This window comes from Barbus barbus, assembly GCF_936440315.1.
Source record: "Barbus barbus genome assembly, chromosome: 36".
In the NCBI taxonomy this organism is placed as follows: domain Eukaryota; kingdom Metazoa; phylum Chordata; class Actinopteri; order Cypriniformes; family Cyprinidae; genus Barbus; species Barbus barbus.
The window spans coordinates 19,665,317-19,686,325 of record NC_136714.1 but is presented as its reverse complement, the minus strand read 5'-3'; the positions used below and the strand labels follow the sequence as shown (position 1 = coordinate 19,686,325).

The 21,009-nt window shown below is 37.8% G+C and overlaps 1 protein-coding gene across 1 annotated transcript in view; it reads right to left on the bottom strand.

Annotated features, from left to right (window-relative positions):
- Positions 1-1,808: 1,808 nt before the first annotated feature.
- Positions 1,809-21,009, bottom strand: part of LOC306856026 (netrin receptor UNC5D-like) — a gene marked incomplete at its 5' end in the record, with an annotated part of 279,601 nt that continues 260,400 nt past the window's right edge. The window contains 6 exons of the mRNA XM_079394991.1: positions 1,809-2,612; positions 5,148-5,326; positions 7,093-7,257; positions 8,182-8,331; positions 10,964-11,191; positions 15,784-15,955. Coding sequence (XP_079251117.1) covers positions 2,372-2,612; positions 5,148-5,326; positions 7,093-7,257; positions 8,182-8,331; positions 10,964-11,191; positions 15,784-15,955 — 1,135 coding nt within the window. The 3' untranslated portion in view covers positions 1,809-2,371. The remainder of the gene's footprint in view (positions 2,613-5,147; positions 5,327-7,092; positions 7,258-8,181; positions 8,332-10,963; positions 11,192-15,783; positions 15,956-21,009) is intronic.

The window sequence follows — 21,009 nt, the reverse complement described above, 5'->3', positions numbered from 1 at the left end:
AGTCATGCCGCCGTTCGCGGGGTATCACGCCGCCGTCCGCGGCTCAAGGACCCCACCGTTCGCGGGGTATCACGCCGCCGTCTGCGGCTCAAGGACCCCACCGTTCGCGGGGTATCACGCCGCCGTCCGCGGCCCCTCTAGTTCGCTGTTTCGCGGGGAAGGCCAACCCGCCGTCCGCGGTCACTCGGCCCGTCGCCGGCTGTGGCTTCCTCGTACCACAAGTCGTACCATTAGGCCACGACTTGTTGGGAAGTCGTGGCCTAATGGTTAGAGAGTCGGACTCGTAATCCAAAGGTTGCGGGTTCGAGTCTCGGGCGGGCAGGGATTGTAGGTGGGGGGAGTGAATGTCCAGCGCTCTCTCCACCCTCAATACCACGACTGAGGTGCCCTTGAGCAAGGCACCGAACCCCTAACTGCTCCCCGGGCGCCGCAGCATAAATGGCTGCCCACTGCTCCTGGTGTGTGTGCTCACGGTGTGTGTGTGTGTGTTCACTGCTGTGTGTGTGCACTATGGATGGGTTAAATGCAGAGCACGAATTCCGAGTACGGGTCACCATACTTGGCTGTATGTCACTTCACTTCACTTCACTTCACTTCACTTCACTTCACTTCACTTCACTTCACTCCAGCCCACCGGTCCCCACCGTTGAGTGGTCAAGCCGGTCGGCTGCCACCGTAGTTGTCGTGCCAGCCGGCTGCTGCCGTATTGACCAGACTTTGACCAAGGTCTTTTTAACTTGTTCCCGTGTGTCTACCCCCGGAGGGCTCCTGTACCCCCTAACTTCCCCAGGGAATTTGTTTTTTTTTGGGGGGGGGTAAAAGGGAGCAGGGCCGAGGGGTCCGAGGCCAAGGCCCCGAAGACCACCTGCCATGGCCTCCTGAGCTCCCTGCTCCATCTCGGCCTCCGTCTGTCTGTTCTGCTCTGGAGGGTCCCGTGCTGTGTTCCGGTCCATGTCTGTCCTGAGGGGCCTCCAGAGCGCCCACCCCCCCTCCCTGATGGAACTGTTTAGGCTCGGGACGAGCCTTTCGAGAGGGAGGGAGGGGAGGGGAGAGTTATGTCAGTCCTCTGTGTGTGTGTGTGTGTGTCATGTGTTCCTGCCTCTTGTGTCCTTATTTGGTTTGTTTCCTGTCCTTGTTAAATGCAATCATTAGTTAATTCTTGTCCAGCCCTGTTTTCCTTAATTTTTTCCTCTCCGGGCATTTAATAACTCCGCTCCGGGTTCACCATTTCCCGCTCCACTCCGCGCTCACTAAAATCAGAAACAACGCTCTGTGTTGTAGTAGTTGTTTAAATCATGCTTTCAGCTCAAAATATTCAGTATGTAGAAGAAACAAACAAATTCCTTGAACTATTATAACTTCCCGCTCATGTCCATTGCTGTCATTCACATTCTTTCTGATTTGAGTGATCCTTCTCTATCATTCTTGCTAAATATGCAGTTATATTACGGCCGGGTCATTGGCATGAATTGTACTCGTGATAGAGCGCTCTTTGATAAAAACGTCTGTCTTTCTAACATAAATCTGTCATATGGCTTTAGAAGACAAGAACTACTTATATGATTTTGAAGAATTTCTAAGCTATTGTCTTTAGGTGAACTGTCCCTTTAAATTTTTTATGATATTCCTTACCTCGAATCAAACTTTCTCATTAAGCATTATCATTTTCTGCTTTCATTTATATTCCCTCCTTCAGACAATAAACTAACAACAATAATAATTATATATTTCGATAGGCTGCAAAAGTAAATGTATAACAATGTTTTGTTTTGGTTATCTTTGAGTACATCTTTCAGTTTACACTGGTTGCTATCCAACAGGCTTTAATAGTATTCAATAGTACAGATGTTTTTTTCTTTTTCTTTTTAATCTATTTGCAATCAGAAAGTTACTCAGAAATGCAGACAACCATTGTGGTTTTCAAACAGAAAGATGCAAATTAAAAGTGTCCCACAAAAACGACGACACATTCTTCAACACTCTGAAGCATCGAGGCAGCCCGGTCTGTGGTCAACATTTAGGCTGTTGAAATTTCTCAGTTTGCCTTTATGGAAACAAATGATCGCGAAAGCATACCCACAATCTTTAGCTGCAAATTTTCATCAGACAGGCTTAGTGTATAAGTCAGTTTGTTCTGATGCGTTTAAGGGTACTTAATAGGAATACTGTGTGTGTGTGTGAGTTTCTGTGAATCACTGAAGCTTGTCTATTTGGTCACAACCCATCTTTAACACCCTGTTTTTATCAGTCAAGGAGAGGGAGGAGCAACTCTGTGCAACTTCTTAAAGTGCCCCCTCCTCTCTCCCTTCGTCGCACCCTCTTATCTCCGAAAAGGACAGTGTTTTAGTCTTCATTTCCAATCCAGCTGTTCTTAGGTGTGGTTCGCATCAAGCTCCTCACTGCTGTGGTTCATGGTGGAGTCGCTGGAGGGGATGGTTTTGCTGATACGGTCCAGAGTGTCTGCGCTGGTGATGTGTTTGGACTGAACTTTGCCGATTTCCTCTAGAGCGCTGGCCAGAGAGTCCAGATCACCTCGTTCCTGATGCTGAGCTTCCCATAAACTCAGAATGACAGCGGACGGGCTTTTCTGGCATGCAAAATAACCCAGGTTTCTGAATGGGAGAAAAACACGAAGGACAAACTTGGATTAACAGCACAGCCTTACCAGAACAAAATTACAATTTCATTAACTGAATAAAAAATGACTAAACAAGGTCTCTCTGCAAAGAGAGAGCAGGGACAAATGCGACTTTTTTATTTTTTATATATTTATATATTTTTATAATATTTAAGTGAAATGCGAATGAAATTGTATTTGTTAAACAATTCAAGTATACTTTAACTGGTATTTTATTTGTTTTTAAGCTTATTACTGGTCTATGAAATCCAACCTATTACATATTCATGTCGCATGAAGCCCAAGAGAAAAGATTATAAACATTAGAATAAGGTTACATTTTATTAACATTAGGGTAACATTTTATGTTAAGGTGTTGTTGTTGTACTTGTTACATGAACTTACATTATAATAACAATAAATTATGCATAATTGCATGCAAGTAACCCTAATCCTAACCCTATAGTAAGTACATGTAGTTAATTAATATTACTCAGTACTTAACAAGGACACCTTGAAATAAATGTAACCAACATCAGTTACAATGCATTAGGTATCATGAACCAACACTGATCAATATTTACAACATTTATTATTCTAAATTCATATTCATTTCTACACATACTAATACAAGTTTAGATTTTAAGTTAAAATGATAAAAGTATGAATGAACAAAAGTAAATATTTTAAAAACGCGTTAAAATTAACAATTGAACAGTATATTTAAAACTATGCTAAATTTACAAATACAATATTTATAAATGTAAATATAAAAACATTAACCTAGAGACATAAATGCTATAAAAATAGCTGTTTTTAAATCTGTGAATGAGCACAGTGTTTATATTTTAGTCTGTTTTTATTTTAAACTCGTATTGAGCTAACCCACAAGTTTGGTTATATAAATGCATATTATTCCGCAGAGACACTGAATTATCACACTCTACTGCAAGGATTCTCAGTCTGCATAATTTCAATTTAATTATGTTATCCTGTAATGCCTGTATGCCCCAACAACATATCAAAATGGTTAAATTAGTTTATAAAAGCGAGAAGAATATTAAAGAAGTTTTGCTGGAAGAAAATCAACCCATCTTTGAGAAATAATTGAATCACAGAAGCAGAAATCACAGTTCTGCAGGTGTGTGTCTAAAAGACGCAGACATAGCTCATCCTCTGCCTCCACATTTTAAGGCAGCTGGGCTTTATCTCACTTCCTGTTGCCCTTGTGCTGACCTTGCATTGAAGTTATTTTAGAAAACAAAGAGTCACATCAGCCAGTGAAGTTAAAACAGCTAGAAAATTAACCATCGTTCATTTCCAAGCTGGTTATGATAGTCTAGATGGATATCGCTAGTTAAACAGCCTGCTGAGGTCACAAAACATGCCATGCTGGTTTTTCAGTAGGATATTTTACCTCACCATTACCCAGTCCATCAACAAAATACAGCAGCAATATAACAATATAATTTTTTTTATTTTCTGTGAGTATTCGGACTCCAGCAGGGGACAGTGTTGCGCTACAACTCCTGCACCGCAGCTCTCTGGGTAATTGCCCTCTGCGCTGTTTAGACTAGCTTGCACATATTCAGAAGGTAATTGCAGAAATCCGCTTAACAAGGAGGAGACATTCTCATTACACACTGCCTGGGGCTCTGACCATCTAGAAAATTCCCCTAAATCCTTCTGTCTGACACTCCCAGCCTCATTTCAAAAACAACTCTGTCTTTTATCCCTGGTGAAAATATTACAAAAGTAAACCCACATATCACGAAAGAAAGTTTTATTCATCCTCTGCTGCAGTGAAGCGAATAAACATGCAACAGATTTTATACTCAAGACCTCTTGGACATTTTGATCTGAGGGTCTGTTTGTACAAGTTTTTGTTAAGCGTTTTTGAAATCACCATGGGAAATGGGAATAAATAAAAACAGACAGCTAGTAAATTATACTGTTGTTAAAAATTGCTAGCTGAGCAGAAGACCAAGGATGTTTTTGAGCGGAATAAAGAGAAAGAGCAGAAAAAGTAGTTTAATAACAAAGAGATCTGAGGGAAAGTTCAAACACATTCATGTTACCCATGAATGAAATCAAAAGGGAGAGTTATCTCAATAATGAAAATTATTTTACTTCCAAACTATTACAACAAAAAATGCTGTTCTGACGCTCATTAAACATTTCTTTTTATTTTCAATGTTGAAAATATTTGTACTGCTTAATGTTTTTGTGCAATCCTTGAAACAATTTATTCAACATTCTTTGATGAATATTAGTTCAAATAAACAGCATTTATGTGAAACTTTATCATAGATGAGAGGTATGTTCTCTGGCGTTTGCAGGATGCATGAGTTCGATCTCATTACAGCCCCATAGTTACTGCCTGTGGCTTTGCTGAAGGTTAATCCGACCATGTGCTGGAAGAATATGTAGCAAATTAGACGCGTGGGAGTCCATATGTTTGCATTTGAGCATGTGTGTCATCCTTCTGTATGCTTGCTTATGGACAAAGCATGTCTGCTGTGTTTCTCACCTGTCTATATGCAGTTTCTGCGCTAAGAGCTGCCAGTCTTTGCCCTTGGTATTCGCTGTGTCGAAGGTGGCGCAGATTCGCTGGCGAATGGACAGGGGGATTTTGAAGGCCCTGGACCCCGTTTGGGAGGTGATGGTACAGTCTGATTGTGTGAAGAATGGCACTGTGTCTTTTTCACTCTGGAGGAAAAAAGTATCACAGTGACATATTAGAGGGGTTCACATTGGGATAAAATGATCAGGAAATGCACAATTCGATTCAATAAAAAATCATTTTCAAAAATTCAGTTTTCCATGACCATTTGTGTCAAAAACACCAATAATATCGATGGATCAACACAGACTTAGTGATATTTATTTATTTCATTTTTGACTGATTCAAAATATATTAGTATTATAATTAGGGCTGTCAAAATTGATGTGTTGATAATTTTTTTTCAGTTCAATATAATGCTATTCAATCACTGCACTCAAAACTGGAGGACATGATACGCGGTGATAAAACCAGTTATTGTTAAATAATCGACTCTGGGCTAAAAATATTCATTTATTTGAACAACCTCAATTTGATCTAATACCTGGTGTTTGTTTCGGAAAGTAAAGTGAGTGCATGAAAGCAGTGCTAACATTATTATTGTTTAATTTGTACAATCTTTACTCATAGTTAGTGTTCTGCGAGATGTCTAACCTCGTCTGATTTTATTACCCTTTGTGTGATATGTGACCCTGGACCACAAAACCAGTCATAAGAAGCACGGGTATATTTGTAGCAATAGCCAACAATACATTGTATGGGTCAAAATTATTGATTTTTCATTTAAGCCAAAAATCATTAGGATATCAAGTAAAGATCATGTTCCATTAAGATATTTTGAAAATTTCCTACCATAAACATATCAAAACTTAATTTTTGATTAGCAATATGCATTGCTAAGAACTTAATTGGGATTATTTTAAATGCAATTTTCTCAATATTTTTTATCTCACATTTCAGATTTTCAAATGAAAAATAAAGTTTCATATAAAGTTTTATCTCAGCCAAATATTGTCCTATCCTAATAAACCAATAGAAAGCTTATTTATTCAGATGATGTATAAATCTCAGTTTTGATAAAACCACACAAAATTGTCAAAATGCCCATTTTTGGTGAGGGTCCTTGTAAACACAGACTTAAATGAGTTAAAAAGTCTTAAACATCGAGTTGGGAGAAAACCGGAGGCACATCTATGTCATGTGCATCAGGATTTAAAGAGACAGTGCTGATTTTAAAGTGAAACCTACAGCAGTTACAATTTATATTTTATGTAAAGACTGTTTTGAGTTTATTTAAATTAAAAGTTGTCATTTTTCAAAGCAAATTAAATATAAAAAAATAATGGTTTTCAATTATACTGTAATTTGAATGGCTATAATTAATCACATAAATTGAGGGAAAATGCATATAACAGAGGCATCAGTAGCAGTATTGATATAAGTGATACTGGCCTTCATTAATAATAGGTTACTTAGCAGATGCCATTAAAACACATAATTAAAACAATCTTTACGCTGTTTCTACATTAATTTGGAGATTTAATGTGGAAATTAACAATATGAATATATAATATCAATATGTGATTAATTCTGATTACAGTAAAATATTGACAATATGAATATATAATATTAATATGTGATTAGTTGCAATTAATAATAGAAAAATGTGCTATTATTGTTTTTAATCAACTGACAACACTAATTATAATTTTTTTTTTTGCTTTTTGGCATCAGAATCACCACCGGATTTTAGATTTCACCCACTCTTAAAATCTCAGAGGTCCACTATATTAAAAATACTGTAAATGGACCATCAATATTCCAAACATCATAAGGTATCTCATTCTATTGCACTTTGTCAATATTTCAATATTTTGTGTGTTTTTAATATGTGAGATTTAATCTTCCATACCTCAGCAATGGTGGTGTAGACCTGTAGGATCTGCTCATGACCTTTGACCTGCCGAACACTGATCTTACAGGAGAGCTGATTGGCTGCTGGACTGTAGCGCTCCAGAGAAAAGGCACACTGCAGAGGAGACTGGCTACTGCACCACACCTGAGAGAAGGAGAATTCCTGCACCAAAAGAAGAAGAAGAAGGAGAAAACAGTGAATATTTTCTAGCAGGAATCAATAGGAAGCATATGTGCCTCTTCTCCTCTCCTCCTTATTGTTATTCTGCTGTTGGAGCCGCTGAAGCTAATTTACTTAGTGTCATGTCACTGACGGCCCTGCCAGAACACAGCCTAGTGTGACAAAACAGGGCTTGCTATGGGTATGATTTGGATAAAAATGTGCCTGCGGTCATAAAGCTTTACGAAGAAAGGAATGGTGGGTAAACAGCATTGAGAAAAACACTCTTGAGAATGTGTCATCCAAAAACAGAAACAATTTGACAAAATAATACGAATACTGAAATATAGCTCTGCTGGTGTAGCAAATAAAACTAGATAGAGAGTGTTGCTTGTCCATGGTAAACCTGACATCATGATGCTAACGTATTCTGGATGGTTTCCAGAGCATTGCTATGCGTTTGCTAGGATGTTGTTATGGCCCAAGTCAAAATAAGCTCTATGAATGGCATTAAATATGATTTTGGTCTCATTTTCACAAGTTTAAGGGATTTTTTTGATTGTTTGGCAAGCCAAAATTGTTTTGAAGATTATCTAAGTATTATGCACTTAGGTTATAATACTTAGAGTTGAGTGATTTGAAAAACAAGAGGATTATATCACATTTGAGCAATTTGTACATAAAAATCATTCTTTAAAACATAAATTTGACTGACACATCCTGTAAAACCATACATGTGGAAAAAACATCCTTATCTCCAGGAAAAAGACACCGGATTCCTACCACGGCCTCTGGCTAAACTTCCTTAAACAGAGCTGTATTAATATTCATACGACCAGTCAAATGAACACCGGAATTTGACATCTCATTAATATTCAGCCTCATATGCATATTAACAAAACTCATCCATATTCATGAGGACAGCACCTGGCAGGCGGTGAAAGGTTTGATGCTCCACAGGAACTGGGGGATGTCCTGGATGGAGACCTGCAAGCTAAAAGAGTTTGCTCTGAAGAGCAGGGTCTTGGGTTCCTCCAAGAGGCGCCCTCCTCGACCTCGTTCCACGGATACCACCTCCTGCGAGGAAGAGTAAATAAAGATATAAATACTCATGCATAAACACATCCTGACACATACAATACCCTACACCAGGAACAGAACTCAACTGATTGCTCATGTTTAAATTATTCAGCTGAAAAAACAGCCCTCCCATGCTACACAACAGCTATTTCCTGGGTATGGTGGCACCTTTAATCTTCGTAACCCGAGAAGATGAAGCGGAATGTGATTAAAAACCTCAACGCGAGGCTGACGTTTCCAACCCCTAGACCAACAAACGGGTCGAAGAAATGCCTGCATTGCATTTTTCATCTACAAGAATGGAATTACAATAACACCCTGGGCTTAAAATAAAAAATAAAAAAACAAAACAAAATCTGCCAACACAACAACTAATAAATCTAAAGGTACAATGCCTTCAATTAGCATCTTGGTCGAATACAATGAACGTCGTCTACCTTTCCCCTGTGCACAAATGCAACACGCACACAAAATAGCATGCAGAACAGGAGCGAGAGACACTGGATGGATAGAATCGGCATTGATGAAAGGCACGGGTGATTTTGTGCTCTTTGCATCTATTCTGTGGGAATTGTTGACAATGGCACAGTAGCATTAAAAGCATTAGGTCTCTCTCTCTTGCTTTCTCTCTCGGTCACAAAAGACAGGAAAACAGTCTCTCGCTGTGATGGCTGCTGATCGATCCTGGCCTGAATTCGTTCAGTTTCCAGGGAGGAATTCATTTGCTGTTTTGCGAAATGCAAACAACGCTGACAACAAAGAGTACAAAAGAAGAAAAAACGGTGGGTGAACGGCTGGATAAACAAAGTGGAAGAGTGCTTTGGTGTGGAGAAATACAATCTTTGACCATTCACTCGTGAGTGTGTCCTATTTGGGAAGAAGACTTCACAGAACCGAGATCTGTCACACACGCACGGTTGTTTTTCTGTCATGGTGGAGACTTTCCATTGACTTCTATTGTGTTCATATTGAGCTAATGGTATTGTCTATTCGCTTCCCCTAACCCTCAGGCCTGCATTTTTATTGAGACATTATACAGGTCATTCTACAAGATACACTGGGGTTCCCCTACATACACTACCGTTCGAATGTTTAAAAAAAATTAAATAAAATCAGCAAAGATGCATTAAATTAATCAAAAGCAACAGTAAAGACTTCTACACTTACAAAATATTTCTATTTCAAATAAATGTTGTTCTTTTGAACTTTCTATTAATCAAACAATCCTGGAAATAAATCTATCAAGGTTTCCATAAAAATATTAAAGGGGTCATGGCATGGATTTTTTTATTATTTTAATATGTTCCTTGAGGTTTACTTAAAATGCTAATAAGGTTTTTTTTTGCACAAAAACAAATAAATGTGGAAAATTTATTATTTTCAACCTTCATTATGACCCTCTGTCTAAAATTACCTGTTTTAAGGGGCGTGTCCTTTAAGACTTGCCGGTACTTGGCTACTGTTATGATTGGCTAATGTCATTGCATAGGAAACAGTATAAACACTATTGCAAGTGAGTGTTTCGACAACATAATCAAAATAAAAGATTCCTTTCCAGACAGTGCATTATGAAATCATTTACTTACGGTTTGTGATGCAGCTGCAGTCTGATCTAGGACCGCTTCATCTTTCAACAAATGTTTCTTTGTGAACTCTCCATGACACTGTGCCTTGTTTACAAAACAAAATACTCCGAACAATCCTCTGACGTGATCCGGGGTGCCACTAAAAATAAACTATCCCTTTGTTCCTTACGCTGGGAAACTTCTGATATCTGTACAAAGACGCAAACGAGCGTCTGTTCTTTCACTCCATTTGTCCTATTGAGGACAGACTCAATTCTGGTACCTTTATGAAGACATAATAATATCCCAACATATACTGTATTAAAGTTTATTAATTTAGCTTGAGTGCAAAAACACTCCAGACATCAGTACTTTGTGTGTGTTTGGAGAGAAAAATAAAGCCACTAATTTAGTTTGAGTACGTCTTGAGGCTTCAATGCAACACAAAGACATCTCCACATCTCCATAACCGAGAAGAAAAGATCCATGTGAAAGATTAAATATAAATGACATATTATGCTTTTTTCATAACGTGAAGAAATTGTAAGATCCGTGTGTGCGCAGAACAAAGACTTCTCTGAAGCTGTGTCTACTCAGCTAGACGTCACGCCTAACAGAATGTGAATCACTTTTAATTAGCTCAGAAAATATTCAGTCACGTAGTGAACGCATGAAGCAAGAGTGGCTAACTGTGTCTTTGTAATTTAAGAAGCTATTCTATCAGTTAGCTGGAGATGTGTGTGTGCATGAGAGAGAGAGAGAGAGAGAGATTGGTCCAGCTGACTTTCAGTGGAGCGTAAAACCAGAGTACCCACAGGGCATGACGGCTACCCATAACACGCTGCCCCATGAATGCAAATATCCCATAAGCAGTGGATTTCCATCTAATGCCATATGCAGTGTGAAGGGGATATGTATCATGACATTTAAAAAGCCTACATCTGTGAAAGCAAAAAACGCACCCTATGGAAAGAATGGTTAGGACCAGCATGAATTGGTTTGAATAAACCAGTGGCTTCTTAACTAGTGCATCAGCATCCGAAACACAACATGTCTTTACACACCTGAAAGGCATGGGGCATATCATCGACGCAGTACACTCGAATGCTGTAGTTGAGGAAGTTGGGCTCCATGTTTCCAAATGCAGCCAGTCGAAGTCTCTTCCCTGCCGCCTGTGTGAGGGCCTCTCCCACTAAAGCGTAACACCCCGGCCTCTCCACCAACAGGTGGCAGCACTGAGTGTCCAACAGGCAGTAACAAGAGGTGCTCTCCTCTTCCACAGTCATGACCTCCTGTCAGAAACACACAAAACACAGTCAAAATCCAACTGTTGGTGCGTCATATGTACAAGACTTACACAGTATGACTGTGATTACATTAGGGTTTGCTATTAGGGACAACTGAAGTGACTGATAATGTAATTCTCTTTCAGAGGGCAGTAGACTTTAGCTAGACCAGGTCTGCAACAGACCTTAGTCAGGGTAGCACCATATACAATTTTTGACAGGAATAAAAACAAAGCTGTGAGGGAAAGAACTACAGTGCGTTCAATGGATTGTACTGTTGTTTAACAACATATCGGTTGTTCAGATGACGAAGTGTCTTCCATAAAAAATAAAATGAAATAAAATAAAACTTTCAGTTGACAAAAACAGTTTTGAAAGTTGTGAACGTGTAAATTATGTGATCTAGGACATGACTGATGATGTCATTCATTTTCAGATGGCAAAAGTCTGCAATTCTTCACAATTCTACACAAAGCTGTATACATTATTATTTGTCATTTTAACATTTTTAACTTTTAATTTTGACAGTTTCTGCATGACAATATGCATTGTTCTGTAGTGTTTATTCCAGTTTTAAAAAGTAAAAAAGTAGCAAAAATAATTAAATCTACTATATTTGACAACAAATAAATAATCAACTTTTTAAATAATTATATACAAAGTGTTTTATAATTTTATATTTATTTATTTTATATTTATTTTAGTATCTTTAATTTATACCTATCTATTTTATTAAAATATAATTTATTATATGATACTATATAGTATTGATACAATCAGGAAAAAAACATTTATTTTATTTTATTTATATTTACTTGATTAAATTATAATTTACTACAGTAATATACTATATATGATAATATAAAAACACTATATAAAAATAAATAAATGAAATGACCATATATATAAAAACTTATCTAAAATTAAACTTCCTTATGCAGTTTTGTGTGTGTGTGTGTGTGTGTGAGAAAACCCTGTTTTGTTAATGAAATGTTTTTGAACATTTGATTACGATCAGTGCTAGAATGACTGTTTTTGAATTGCCTTCGCTCACCTGGAAAACAACCACAATTGTCAAATTCATGAGTGGTGTTATTGCTTCCCATTACCTTTATTCTTTAACCACAACACCACACATTCCAAAAAACACATTCCAGCCAAGAGTAAAAGAAATGCATTTTTTGAACTCAGCTAAAACATTTACAATTTACCATAAATGATACACGATATGCTGTAAAGTGTATAGTACAAGCATGATTAAGAGATAACTTGGCACCACATCCAAGAACGGCTTCCATGCTGATCGACTGTTTTTCATTTCTAGAACACGGTTCAATTGCTTTTAATGCAAAGTAACTAGGCCTCGTTGCAGTGATGGGGACTCGAGTTTGAGACTCGGACTCGAGTGCGACTTAAGTCGCACACACAGTGACTTCAGACTCGACTTGAGACTCGACCTTGAAAGACTTCAGACTCGACTCGGACTCGAGCTGCGGGACTCGTGAACAATGTTTATTTTTAGGAAACAACTGATGAGCTCGCTGTTATTCCCCTCCCTCCGTTACCTATAACCTGCCCATGTAACACGTGACGTACTACGTATCTGCTGCGCGCGGCGCGGCCACACTTTTTTATTTTATTTTTATTTTAGGCGCGGCCGCCATACATTAGAGGACAACGAACAAACATGTCGACTGCTGTGCCATTCATCGTTAGCTTTGGATTTAAGGATAGATTATACAGTTGGTACATTAGTAAAACCATTACGCCTATGGAGAGTCACGTAAACCACATATCCAAGTGAGTGTGTGTGCGTGTGCGTGTGCTTGCGCTTGCGCTTGCGTGTGAGAGAGTGTGTGACCAGTGTGGTCATTGAAAATTTGTTCAGATATATATTCTTCACAGAAAATGAGCCAAGGCCAATGAGTCTGAGTTTGAAAAAATAATTAATCGTATAATTTTTCTCTTGATAAAAAATGAAAACGGGTCCTACAGATCCGAACACCATACAAGGGTTAATTGCCAAACTTGTGGTGGTCGATTAACGTAATCATTTACGTGCCGCTGGCTTCCATCACGTTAATTAACGTTGTCTGCAAACAGGTTACAGGATTATTGTTGATCATGTAACATTACACTGGTTTGAGAGTTTGGGATGTGTTGACTTACAGTAGTTTATAAACTATGATTAGTTGCATTTTCATTGCCATTTAGGTGAAATTATTGAACTTAAATATACAAGCTTGATAAAAATGATCATTCTAAAGAAAATTTCAGATGGCTTTTGCATCTGAACTCTTCATATATTTCACATCGTTTGGTTTGTTGCAATAGTGTTTTGCATTTAGCTACAATGTGATGTTTGACCATATTAAGTCTTTCTTAATTTTTGGTCTGTACTGTACTGTGTGTTCATGCTACAAGTTAAAATACAGATAATATTAACTTAAAAGTAAAGCATTCTTGGTGTTTTTGTCATGTTGCAATAGCCTGTTTACACTGATTATATATAAAAATCAAAGCTGATACTGTATGCTAATAGATAAAGGAGTCATAATAACATATTACATGCTTTCAATTCCTTATATATAGCTACGCAGTGTTGGATGGGTCGCTGTACGTGATACAACACTTATTATAACCAGAGACTTAATATAATGAAGAGACTTGAGACTTGACTTGGACTCTAGCTCAGAGACTTGAGACTTGACTTGGACTCTAGCTCAAAGACTTGAGACTTGACTTGGACTCTAGCTCAAAGACTTGAGACTTGACTTGGACTCTAGCTCAGAGACTTGTGAGCATCTCTGCCTCGTTGTCATAAGCACTGACAGCTACTTACTTTTGGCAACCCTGAGGCTTTTCACAGGCCGCTTCACTTTATAAAATCCCCAGTCAGCATAAAACTATATACACACATTAGAAAAAGGTGAAGATCTTTAGCTGAAATTATGCTTCTCTTTTCTTTATAGCTCTGCAGATGGAAGCACAGCTTGATTATTATTATATGCATCTGGTATTTGAATGTCAGGAACAGTGGGTGTGTAGTGGCCAGCAGGAACTCGGAGTCCAGGGTCTCCATTTTACCGTCTGAATATAGCTGAAGATAAGCATAACTTTGCCCCCCGGAGTGACCCGAACCATTTGCGACAGCGGAAAGCTTGATATTTCACGTCTAAACAGCATTGCACAGGAAGCATTGTCTATTACCCACAAATCAGTGGGTGCACATTAAAGTGTGCTGTCTGTCTCTCTCTCACACATGGTAAAGATGCTTAAAAAAGGTGTTATTCTCAATTCTGCGGGGACATTACTCTCAGCCTGCCTCTCACTTACTCTGGCATTATGCCTGCGAGAAAAAAGCTCATTATTTCAAACAACCATCAGAGGTCTCAGAGTCTTTAACACAGTGTCAACATGAATCGCTTGCATGGAAAGAAAAGGAGTTGATTGGTATTGTGATTTGTCTTTGAATTAGAGTGTCTGCGTTTGATTATAGTCTGCCAAAATGCCAGGTTGCACACACATGCGCTCGCAGCTACACAAACAGAGATGGTTTCTCCAGGGTCAGTTTGCGTCAGTGAGTTCCAGCTCAACTTTGATAAAATTCTTTCAACACATAAGAGAGGTACGAATCCCACTTTTATAAAGAACAGCAAAATATCAAAGTGAAAGGACAGTGTTAATAAGAGTAGCACAGAGAGATGCTCCCTAAAAGTGCACTCAATGGGACGAGCGTTGTAGGAATAGAGGGCATATCTATTGATTCTTTCATATAGTAACCTTCAGCATTCGTACTTCAGAATGACAGTTCTTTATAATTACCAGCACACTGCGATAACCCATTAAACTACATGATTCAGACTTTACACTCATTCAAGGCAAGGAATGGCTTCGCTATGTATTCTAATAGTTAAAAGGATAGTTCACCCAAAATAGAAAACGCTGTCATTAAATACTCACCCTCATGTCGTTGCAAACCCGTAAGACCTTCGTTCATCTTCGGAACACAAATTAAGATATTTTTGATGGAATCCAAGAGCTTTCTGACCCTTTTTAGACAGAAACGCAACTGACATGTTCAAGGCCCAGAAAGATCGTAAGTACATTGTTAAAATAGTCCATGTGACAACAGTGGTTCAATCTTAATTTTATGAAGCTACGATAATACTTTTGGTGTGCAAAGAACAACTTTCAACAGTTTCTTTGGTACTCTCATGAATGCGTGTCTAAGACTGACTTGGAAGAGAAGAAATTGTTGAATAAAGTCATTATTTTTGTTTTTTTTGCACAAAAATAATTGTATTCTCGTAACTTTATGAAATTACGGTTGAACCACTGCTGTCACATGGATTATTTTAATAATCCCCTTACGACCTTTCCGGGCCTTAAATGTAGTAGTTGCATTGCTGTCTATGGAGGGTAAGAAAGTTCTTGGATTTCATCAAAAATATATCAAGTTGTTTTCCGAACAAATGTCTTACGGGTTTGAAATGACATGAGGGAGAGTAATGACAGAATTTTCATTTTTGGATTAACTAACCCTTTAAAAATTAACTTAAATTGTTAGAGACACTCTTATGTCAGGGTTTTCTTACCTCCCAGCTGTTGTCCTGGGTTTGTCTCTTAAGCTTGATATTCCAGTCTTCTGAACTCACATCCGCACAGTGGGCTATTGTCAAGGCAACAGGGCAGGAAAGGGTCAGGCCAGGAGGGCCGTACGTTACTTCTGGACTCAAAAGTATCTCCTGACCTTCATCAGACAAAGCACTGAAGATACAGACACAGAAAGAGAGATTAATTGATATTGTTCAAAAACAACAACAACAACAAAATAAATTAGTATTGCAGCGCTACTAATACTGTTAGTTCCTGATGATTAACTGCTGTGTTATTTTCTAATTTGTAAATGACTTTGGATAAAAGCATATGCAAAATTAATCAATGTAAAAAGTAATGCTTCTGATTCTACTTAATTGGCATGAAACATCAGATGGAAAAACACGCACACACAGAAAAGAAAAAACAAACACTAAAAGGTGGGAAATTACACTTCTCTATTGTCCGCCTCCCTTAGTTACTAACTCTCACAAGCTTTACAAAATATCCCATAGGAATAAACTAGGGAGTTCAGAGTGATTTTCAATATGCCCAATTGATTGGATACTATCCTTATGTGGGCTGGAATCAATTGTAACATTTATTTCAAGGAAAATAAAAAATACGGATCATGTCATCTCTGAACATTATACCATTTTGGATAATCTCCCTAAAACTGCATTTACTTCAACTTTTATCAACTTTCCAAACACACAGAAGAAACAGAAGAGCAGCAGTAAATATGAGAACTACAATGATAACTGAAACAGCCAATCAGAATCAACCTGAGTATAACAGCCTTGAGCATTTAAAGCACCAGATGGTATACGCTTATAATAAACAAAATATAACTGTCCACTGATACACTGTCTATGTATCATTCTTGATGTGAACAGGCCTTAAGAGTTTAATACCATAATAACAGTGTGCAAGCAGTGAATCTATTTATAAATTCAGTTTTATTTTTCTATAAGTTTTCCCAAATTAAAACATGCTGTCCACTATCAAAATAAAATACAGATCAAGAGAACAACTTGTGTGGAACGCTCATGGGAAATCCTCGCTCAATATGTGCGGTAGTGTCAAAATAACAGTATTGATTTCACCAGAAGATGCCGATGTTGAAATAAATGGAATTAGTTTGGTTAATAACTCGAGGGCAAGCTACTGCGATAACACAATGAACAAACATTAGCTAGAAACACAAGCAGATTTGTTAATGGAAACATGCCAAGTAGCCGCACAGCTCTCCTTGCAAACACAAACACAACCGATTAGCCTGCAGACTCAGCGCTAATACAGATATATTGTACTTTGCTCTGGTTGAAGTGATTCCAGAGGGCAGTTGGACTTGATCGGGTGTGGATCAGTCAGTGTGTGTGTGTGAGAGTTCACTGGTCGATGGTGTTGTTTGAAGTGCTTTCTGAGGAGCCTAGTGACATATTGAGACAGTTTGGATGTGTTAGTGTCGATCGATATGAATGCTGTGGATCCTCAACAAGGATTGGTCATCTACAGCAGGGGGAGTTCAGGCTGGCCTGGATGGCGCCATGGAGAACTAACGCATTGACACAGCAGATTACATGAACCAGACACCTGCTGTTAACAGAACTGTGATGATTTACAATTCAGTGCTCTTTGCACAGAGATTCAATAGATTTTAAGACTTATGAGTGGTGTTTGTCCATGTGGAACTGTCCATTGACTGTTTCTGCTGAGGTGTTTCGAAAATTCTTTAATATGTTGCTATGTGGGTTCTGGATGTTTGCTACATCATTACCTAGCCAAAATCTCCATGTTTGGAGGCTTTTCAACAGTTTAATTGCCCAGCAGGGAAAAATACAATGTCCTAATTGATTAGAACACACTCTTAAAAAGTTTTTTTATTAGCATTGCTGGATCCATTGAGAACCTTTAACATCCACAGAAACTTTCCATTCCACAAATGGTTCTTTTAAGAACTTTTAAGAACAAAAATGGTTCTTCAAATCTATTACATTGCTGTGAAAACCCTCTTTTGGAACCTTTATTTTAAGAGTGCAATTTGAGGTGTTATTCATGATTGTAGCAAAACAGGCCAAAGCTCAACACTTAAATGCCCATATGAAAATATTTTGAAAAATACTGGTAACAGTTTTACCATTGACCAGTTTTCTGACCATTGACTTCCATGTTATGGCCAAAAATATCAAATATTCTTTTGTATTCGACAGAAAAAAGAAAGTCATACATGTTTGGAATAAAATTATGGTGAGTAAGGGATGAATGAATTAGAATTTTCTGTGAATTATTCCTTTAAAGCTATGGATTTAAACAAAAGCACCACTAATTATGATGCTTCTGATGAACATATGGGCAGAATATCAAGTATTTATTTTGCAAACAGAGCCGTTTTTCATTCTAAGGAGGTGGCGGGCTGAAACAGCCGTCCAATTACAACGTTTGACACTGTACCGTACCAACAGTCACTTAACCGCCTTCTAATCGCTCTCTCTCTGCATCGGCACTGTTTGTTTACATGTTGATTTATTTATATTGAGTAATTACCTGTTCCCTCCCAACATCCTCCATCTATTGGCATTGTATCCAAACTCTTTTGTGTCTGAAATAAAGGCAATTAACGCTGATGAAGCAGCTAAGGGTGTTTTGCCATTCTGGAGAGGAGAGAGAGCATTACTTGACATTTACAGCCATTTAATGAAACTCTTGCAAACACTATAAAAACATTCATGAACATAAAACTCACATCAAATGGAACAAAATGTCTCATAGTTGCTGAAATATCAGGAATAGCAGTAAACAAATGAAAATGGCTGATTATTGATTGAGCTGAGTGAATCTGTAGATGCCCTCTGTGCTTTTTAATAAACAGACCTATTAATTACAATTGTGTGGAGACCCCTTTAGATGTGGGTTTTGAATGAGGAAGAACAATATGTTACATAACTATGGTGAAAAACTGCTTTAGCAGCAGGGTAATTATAAGTAAACTATAACTACTAAAACTAAATAAAATCACATCTTAAAATATAATAAAAATTAACCACAAAACAAAATACAAAACATTATTTTAGTTCAGATAGCTACATAGGCCATGCACATTCTCCATTTTTTTTTGTTTAACTTGGTGTACTAAAATAACAAAAAAATAAAAATAAATCTGAAATAATTAATAAAAACTACATACACATATAAAAAGGATATCACAAAAATAAAACTAAATCAAATCCTTAAAAAAAATTGAAATAATGTTGTTGAAACAACAAATGTTGTTCAGTCCATTCAGATTTGCAAATCATTATTTTTGTTTTGTAAAAATTATATATTTATCATGCATGCATGCACCCATGGGTCTAGTTTACAATACACTAGAATGTCTTATGCTTATAAAATGTACTAGTAACTAGTAAAGATTTTACACATTAAACAAAAAACAAAACAAAACAAAACAACAACAAAAAAACGCATTTGCCAAGTGTTGTCAAGTGAACCATGAGCATCACTGGAACCCTAAAATAATAAATCATAATAAAATAATAAATTAATAAATAATGATTTTAATTTATTTATAATTTAATTGTATTGATTTCATTATAATTTATATAAAATAAATAAAAATACAATAAAATATCATTAGTTCATGAAGCCCTAATTGTGAATTTGTATTTTTCATCTGCTGTCACCTTCTTCCTTCTCACACAGACACAAGCCCAGAGACCGAACAGACAGAGAACAGACTTCAACAAATTAAAACCAAAACTGGTCCCTCAGGAAACCACCACAACAAGCTTCTTCATTGCATTTTATGCCGCAGGCATTATGGCCTGATCAATATGAACAATTATCTCTCATAGATCAAACTGCCTAAGAGAAGGGAAGTGTTTGACTATAAAGCACTGTTCATCTGACGGCAATTTTGACACAGGAAATCATCAAGCCGTATCGCTGAACGCTGGAAATAATTATGTTATTTATACCTCTTGGCATAAATAACTGGACATACATTTTGAAAATATTGCTACTAAGATTATATTTGCCATTGTTTTGTCACTATACACTGCTGTCAGTATGAACAGCCATTAAAAAGTGCAGTCTAGTCCTGTCAAAAGACACTGCTAGCTAGTATGCAAAGGTCCAGCCATTATTCATTTCCCCTATTTCATCAAATGTAAAGAGGATTCGGAGATGCAGTGCTAATAACAAGGAAATGCATCACCTATTGATTTACCAGTTTAATATCCGCCAGGATAGCAAAAAAACAAGTCTGCTTTCATTAACACAGTGTGAATCATTTCCTAGTAATACAAATGTTCGGTGTGATGTCCAGGTGAATCCACAGGGAAGTGTACAGGAGAGCTTTAAGCTCTGCAAATAGCCCAGAGGTCTGAGCAAACTCAATCTTATCACTGTGAACAAATAAAAAGAGTCTCTGATTGATCCTTTTTCATGACTCTGCTCTCTATAGCCGCTGTTATGAGGACTCTGGAGATCGTGCGGCTAAATTTAGGAGGTTCTGCAGATTGATTTCTGCTTCTCTCTTCTTCTAACCCCCTTCCCTCCACTTTCTGTAGATGCTTTGTGGTCAGATTGCAGTGTTGTGGATTGAAATTCTCCCCGCCACTCACCACAACTGTCAAAAGATAGGCTTTGACTGACAGCTGGGCTGAGCAGCTAGAGTTTGACTGATGGATAGCTGCGTGACGGTGGTGTTGGCGCGTCGGATCGTAGATGGGGAAGCAAACAGCTCTGAGCTTATCGGATGCTAGCAGGTACCTTCATCTGCGAACTTGCTGAGATTGAGGTTTTCATCTATGAGTGCTGAAAAGTCTCTGAACACTTGTGACCTTTGATCTCTATCAATCCCAGCGAGTCTACGACAGCGATTGAGGATTGAGAGCCAAGCGAAAGGTGTCTTCTGTCTGATTATAGGTGACATTCGTGAGTTTTACAACTTTAGTTTTAAATCCCCGCTCGTGAAAGTTTGCTCGTAATTTCTGGAGGGTTAATCCCAAAGTTAAGCAGCTCACCAGAACAAAGCAAGTGGCATTCTGGGAGATTTCCACTCCTGAAACACAAACTGCATTATGATTTACAGCAATGTCCCTAAACAGCGTTCACTGCATCCTTCATAGTCAGCAGGGGATATCTGCTGAAGTTCACAAAACCAGTCATAAGGGTAATTTTTTTTTAAAATTGAGATTTATACATAATCTGAAAGCTGAATA